The sequence below is a fragment of the Cinclus cinclus genome, chromosome 1, assembly GCF_963662255.1.
Source record: "Cinclus cinclus chromosome 1, bCinCin1.1, whole genome shotgun sequence".
Lineage (NCBI taxonomy): Eukaryota > Metazoa > Chordata > Aves > Passeriformes > Cinclidae > Cinclus > Cinclus cinclus.
The window spans coordinates 83,042,466-83,049,267 of NC_085046.1; the positions used below are offsets into that span (position 1 = coordinate 83,042,466).

A 6,802-nucleotide genomic window follows, 5' to 3' on the forward strand; every position below is an offset into this window, starting at 1 on the left:
TATCCCTGGAAGCATTCAAAAAGTATGTGGATGTGGCACTTGGGGACATGGTTTAGTAGTGCTGGGTTAACAGTTGGACTCTCTGTCCTTAGAGGTCTTTTCCAACCTCAATGATTCCACTGTCTGTGATTCTATGAAAACAAAGTACGGGCTTAAATAATCAGAGCATTAAGAAGGAGTACAACTTGGGGAAGCAAATTTCTGCAGGTCTTGCAGGTCTCTTCTAGAGGTAACTCTTCAGTGAGGAAAGGCTTTCTTTGTGGCCAATTTGGCATCTAATTCTCAGGCTCTTGTATGCAAACAAAGACATAACCTGTTTCAATGAAGTAATTGTTAAAACTGATCTGTGAATGATTTGGTTTGTGCTTTAAAATGTGCAGCCCGTGAGGTGGGCTGTATTTCTGTAGAAGAAGAAGAAGCCATGCTCTTGGGTGCAGGTCTTGGACTAACCCCTCAGCAATGGAAGACTGAGCCCATCTGGGATATATTTACCTGTATGGCAAACAGGCTGGCAGTCAACAAGTGTTTTATGAATCCATAGCCTTTCAGAATTTCAGTAGTATCAGATCAGTGTATCCTGGTCCCTCCTACAAATCCTAACCCTGAAGACAGTGGTGCCAAAGTGCTGTGAGGTGGCCGGGCTGTGCCTGAGCAGCTGCTGTGTGTGCTCATTGAATGGAAGGATCGCCTTCTACTAGGGGCATGACAGTGGGTGTACAGATACATGGCTGGAGGGTTTAATGCTGCTCTGCAAGTGCATGTGGGTTTTCAATGCAGAAATAGACTTCTTGTTTTTTTGACAGAAATATGAATAATACAGCCCTCACAGTCTTCTGCCTTTTGAAAGAGCCAGATTGGTCTTCTGAACATTGTGCCTGTGGGTTTTTCTCCTGCCTCGTCCGTAGAAATGGAGTTATTTCAGTGTACTATGAAAAGAGGTGTTTGTAGACTTACTGACTTACATAAAATGGAATATTTTATTTTATACATGAAAAGTGTCCTCATTCAGAAGAGGCTATTTCCCTCTGCTGGATATAGACTATTTTCTCATGAAAGGGAAGGTAAACTATTGTGATACTATGATTACTACAGAAACTAAAATGCTTGCTTCCAGTGGGAAAAAAAGTAATAAAATGTATAAGCGACTCTCTAGTAGCTTACAGAAGCACTGTTGAATTATCAACAGCTGGCATTTTCTGTAGTTTCAGTCTGTACCCAGGTCTCTGTCACAGTTGCATCTTGCACAGAAAGGTTTTATTGCACCTTCCTGCATGCAGGGCAGGGATAGTTTGTACCAGAAACACCCAACCACTTTGGTGGGCAGAGTCCTTGCATTCTTTGCTGCTTTTATGCCTTGTGTACGATGCCCATGTTTGTTCAATGTGCCCAGCGTTGCTCACTTTGCAATAGGTTTTCCGTGCCCAGGTCCAGGACCATGCCTGGCTGGATTGCATTTTGCTGCTGCTGTCACATAATGAAGTCTCTCTTTCTTTCAGGTCCAAACTGCTTTGCAGAAACCCTTGTCATTCCAGCAGGCCGGGAGGTGAAAACTGATGAATGCACTATATGTCACTGTACTTACGAAGAAGGCACTTGGAGGATTGAACGGCAAGCGATGTGCACTAGACATGAATGCAAGCAAATATAGGAAATCTACAAATCTACAGACTTTTTGTGGTTTTTATAAAATATCCCAGAGCAGTGAGCACCCGAGATGACCCAGGGAAATCTGAATGAGAAGATTCTGGCAAGGAACAAGGAATAAAATACTGATATTTTGTTTTTCAAAGTAACATAATACTGCAAAGCAAAGAAGTGCATATATTTAAAATGTTCGGACATAAGAATACCTGTCTTAAATGTGTTATTTTCACAGTGAGTACACTAAAATACACTATAAAATATTCTATGTATTTCTATAATACCATTATAGAGCTTAAAAATAAATGTTTTATATAGACAATACAGATTGAAGTACTGTATCATTGCCTCTCTTCTGGTATACATGTGCTGTGGCTAAAATATTGCATTTCTGTTCCAGTTTCACTTGATGAGGGTTTTCTTGTATGTTTTTTGGTTTTGTTTTGGGTTTGGGTTTTTTTTTTTGCTGTTGCTTATTTTGAGTTTATTGGGGCAGGCAAGAGATAGCACATGACAAAACTTCGACATTCTCAATTTTTGCAAAAAAAAAAAAGAGGAGAAGAACAAGCTTTCAGAGAACATCTGTTAATTTATGCACATAAATGGGCTGTAATGTAGAGGTGGGTCAGCTCCATATCTTAGTTTTACTTGTGCTCCTGTCTCCTGCTCCACAGCCAAAGTAACTTGGAGCAGTGGGTTATGTGAAACTGGTCTCTCACAGCTGCTGCTATAAAAATTTATTCAGACTAACTCAATTCTTAATATTCATTTCAGACAAAATTTATCGGCAGGACAAACATCTCTGTGACATAATATGGCACCACCAAGCTGGTAGAAGTAATGGTAAGCAACCACAGAGCATCGGTGATGTAATGCATAATAGATATGGAGAAGTGCAGCTTGGAAGGGCTACAGCAAGCCTAACAAGCCTTCACTGACATGGCTTCACATTGCTAAATTGTGGGGAGGAAAGCTGGTTGGTAGCTGCACCATTCCCTAGACCCTGCTTTTGCCACTTTGTTGGAACCTGGTTCAACATTTTGTTTGGCAGTGTGTACAGGATCTGTTACACTCTGTATTGAAGTGAAAGGTTTAGAATGCCATCTTTGAATCCATCAGAGGATTTCTAGCACATAATCTGACCCTGGCTGCATGGAAGGTAAGTTACATCTCCCTGCCTCAGCCACCAACAGCCTTTGTTTAAATTCATTTCAGTTTTAGTTTAGTTTGTCACCAAATCCAACAATATGTCTGCTTTGGATACCTGTTAAGGCAATGGTTCAAGAAATACGGATTTACTTTTAAGCTTTTGCTGGAGGGAAGATTTGAGTAATAAATATCTAAAACCAAAAGACTCTTGTTGAAATTCCCATTTACTCTTTGCTATTTTTTCCGATGGTGTAACCTGGTTATCAGCTTTGCATCCGTACAAAGTATGACTTTCTTCTGCTTCGGTACGCTAAGGGACTTTCGCCAGTGACTTCAGTGGATTCCAGTTTTCACCTCATGTCCTTATTTTGAGCATATTTCTATTACTGCGAGTTATTTGGGAGTAACAAGTGTTTGCACAGCTCTGAGACAGTGCTGTGAGTGACAGTGGTCTTCCATGCGTGACTTCTCAAGACAAGTGGAAGTACCGATGTAGGAAGCAGCCATGAAACTTGAGCAGAGAAGGTGAACTTGCAATTCAGTGTGAGACTACCTTTCCAAGTAGGCTGCTTGGTGTCTCTAGGAGACACAAGTGTTTTCAGTGAGCTGTGAGAAACTCATTATTTGTGTCTTTCAATGTATGGCCATAATGAGTAAGTTTTTGGAATTTTCACATCAGACTAGTCACGCTTTACTTCGTCTTCAGTGAAGGTTCTTGTTGGGCCTTGTACCATTTCCTAGGTGAATTCTGATCTTTTAGGCAGTTCTCTTTGCTGAAGTAGTGAGTACCAAGTTAAAGGGTTAGTTTCTAGTGTAGCTTTTATAAATATTTTCTATTGCAAATTTTTTCAAAAATACTTTTCTGTCTTTCAGTCCTGGTACCAACATATTAATGTGATTTTTATTGTAATAGTAGAATGGTCCTTTCAATTGCATGTGAAACTTCCCAGGTGTGTTCATCTTGACATCCAGCATTGTGAGTGTTTTTTTTAAGAGATTATATTTTGAGTTATATAATTTTTTTTTGAGAAGCAAATTTCAGGTATTTTTAGATTTTTTTTTTCTTTTTATGGAGTGATGTAGGAGTTATACTGAATTTTTTACCTTCTTTATGCTTAGATCACTGGCCACATCCAGCTTTGGTCTGTAGTATTGCCACATGAGAGCTCTTTGGTTATGCCTGAGATGGGAAATGGGATGAGCAACTCTTTCTGGGCATGTCTCACCAATCTTGCCCAGTTGGCACACACTGTGCTGTGGGATAACCCCAGTAGGAAGCTAAGGACCACACAGCCACTCACTTCCCAACTGTCCCCCTCAAGTGGAATGGAGGAAAAGGAAGGAAGAGTAAAAGCAAGAGAACTCATGGGTCAAGGTGAAAACAATTCAATAAAGAGAGAAGGGAAACAAGAAAGAAGAAACGAAGTGTGGCAATGGCCATCACACACCACCTCCCATGGGCATGCCAGTGGACAGCCAGTTCCCAAGAAAAAGATAGCCAGCTTAGCCTCAACCTCACTCCCCTTCTGCTGAGCAGAGCACTATATGGCATGGAAGATCTCTGGTTACTCTGTTCAGGTCACCTGGTTGTGAGTCCTTCCCAACTCCTACGCACCCCGTTCTACTCACAGGGGATGAGCGAGAAGCAGAGAAGGCCTTGGCACTGTGCACACACCCCCTGTTCAGCAATAGCCAAATCACTCGTGTGTTTTAGCATTGCTTTGGTCACAAGTCTAAACCACAGCACCCTACTGCCTATTACAGAGAGTAATTTCATCCCAGCATGCAGTGATTCTGCCAGCAGCCCCGCACAGGCACAGAGAGGCAAACACACCAAAAGACCCCAAAAACCAGACTCCAATCATTGACTGCACCAAGCAACACATGGGCCTTTGGCAGCAGAGCAGGGGAGCTGAGATTTGCACCTTGACGTGTAATGGCATTTCATGCAGACAGGCTTAAAATTTTCTTGTTATTTGAGCTGATAATAGAAGCAGGGAAAGTAACATTTGAAGTTAGCCATTATGGAATGCATTTGGGAACCATTTGCCTTTAAGCTAGTTTAATCTCAAAGCAATAAAAAAAAATCCCCAAAACCGCTGTGGTGGCCACATGTACTAATCTAAATTCCATACTTTGGCTATGTAATATACCTGTTGTATGTAACATTAAAAAAGAAGAGAAAAGCCATCTGCATTATTTCCAGTGAGCTAAACTCCAGAGAATATTGTCTATCTTACTGAAGCCTAGATACTCAGCTGGTTTTTGCTTCAGTGCAAACAGGATTATTCATCCTGCATGTGAGGTGTTCTTCAGTTTTGCAGGTGGGTTTTATCTATTAAAGCTGTATTTCCCGACACACTGATAACTCATGAATAATTTTGTATTTGCAGGTCTGTTGTTTGGATAATGAATATTCTTTTCAGATATTCTCATGTAGCTGCATTGGCATGAATATGAGATTTCTGCTTCTGCTTCACTTGCTTGTGCTTATTTCCTAGTTGAAATCAAGACAATCCATTTTTGTAGAAGTTCATTATACATGAATTTTTCTTCCAACCTGTGTAAGCAGGTGCCTGAAGAGATTACATTCTAGGTGGTTTCAGGTAATTATAAAATTGCACAGTTAGTGTGCAGTAGGATTCTCTATACTACTCACTTAAGCCACAAAAATGGAAGAGCTGATATTCACTTAAATATTATGTGAGATTTAAAAGGCAAAAGGGGAAAAAGAGGAAATATGAGAGACAGATGAGCTGAGCATTACAATAGGAATGTTCAACAAAGGAGAAAAACATAGCTTTTCAAAGAATATTATAAGAAAAGTAAATGCAGGCAGTATTTGGAAACAGATTGAAATACAGGAAGTTCTAGTTGGCAATGAAAAAAAATCATGTAGTAAAGGTGAATGAATACTGGAGGATGCTGTCCAGAGATGTTTTGGAGTCTCTGTTTTTGTGGGTGGCCAAATTCCAGCTGGGCACAGCCCTGAGCAGCCTGCTGTAGCTGAACTTGCATTCAGCAAGGTATTGGATGGGATCATCTCCAGAGGTATAAAATTAAAAACCAAATTCTAATGACATTGAATTAAAGTATTTAATACACACAAGAAAGAAAACTATATGATTAAACTTTCCCTCTCTCTGGAAAACAGCTATTGCTGGAAAACAGCAATATGGGGAACTGTACTGTCAGGCTTGTAAAATACTTGATGTTACTTGTGACAGTAACTTCAATACCTAAGTTAACATAGCTTTGTGATACATAGGAGGATTTTAAAAGTGCACATTATTTAAGAATCTAATGTAATCCAATTAATTCTTTCTATTTATTCCCCTTATCAGGCAAGGAGTTTTATTCATAGCTGGTATTAACATGGGTTTTCTCTCTGTAAAAATGCAACTTCCTGCTGCATTAAAAACCAAACTCAAAATAGGCAGATCGCACTGAACTGAATATCACAGACTATTATGCTGACTATCCTAAAATTCAATTTTTTCATCACTTTTTGGATAAAGTAAATTCACTTTAAAAAGGTGTTCTTGTTCAAAACTTGTTCAGTTTTGAAATGACAGCCACTCCTTCCCAGAATCCTCTTTCCTTTGAAAATAGATTTATGCTCAACCACACTGAAAATGAAAATTTGCAGTCTCTTGAAATTTCACATTAAACAACTTCCATAGCAGGCAAAAAATAAACACAATCTAGTATTTGTTTATTTATATATTTATTTATTTAATATGCCTGTAAAATAAATACAGGAAAACTCCAAACCTAGTGTGTCACTCAGTAGTTACAGAGAAGTGGAAATAATCATATGGAATGTTCAATTATCAGTAATAGGAAAAAAATATTTTCTCAGCTAAATCATGATAAAACATGAATATTTCAGAAGCCCAGGTTAACACTGTTAACTGAGATCAGGATTTCTTCCACAGGTAGAAATAATAAAGCCTCTGTACTTGACAGCAGTCAGTGAATGAGAGGGAACACTCGCAAATCCTGGAATAAA

The 6,802-nt window shown here is 39.4% G+C and overlaps 1 protein-coding gene across 1 annotated transcript in view; it reads left to right on the plus strand.

Moving 5' to 3' along the window:
- VWC2 (von Willebrand factor C domain containing 2) overlaps positions 1 to 1,648 on the plus strand; it is a 52,805-nt gene extending 51,157 nt beyond the window's left edge. The window contains exon 3 of the mRNA XM_062499983.1: positions 1,497 to 1,648. Within this exon, the coding sequence (XP_062355967.1) occupies positions 1,497 to 1,648 (152 nt within the window). The remainder of the gene's footprint in view (positions 1 to 1,496) is intronic.
- Positions 1,649 to 6,802: the final 5,154 nt, after the last annotated feature.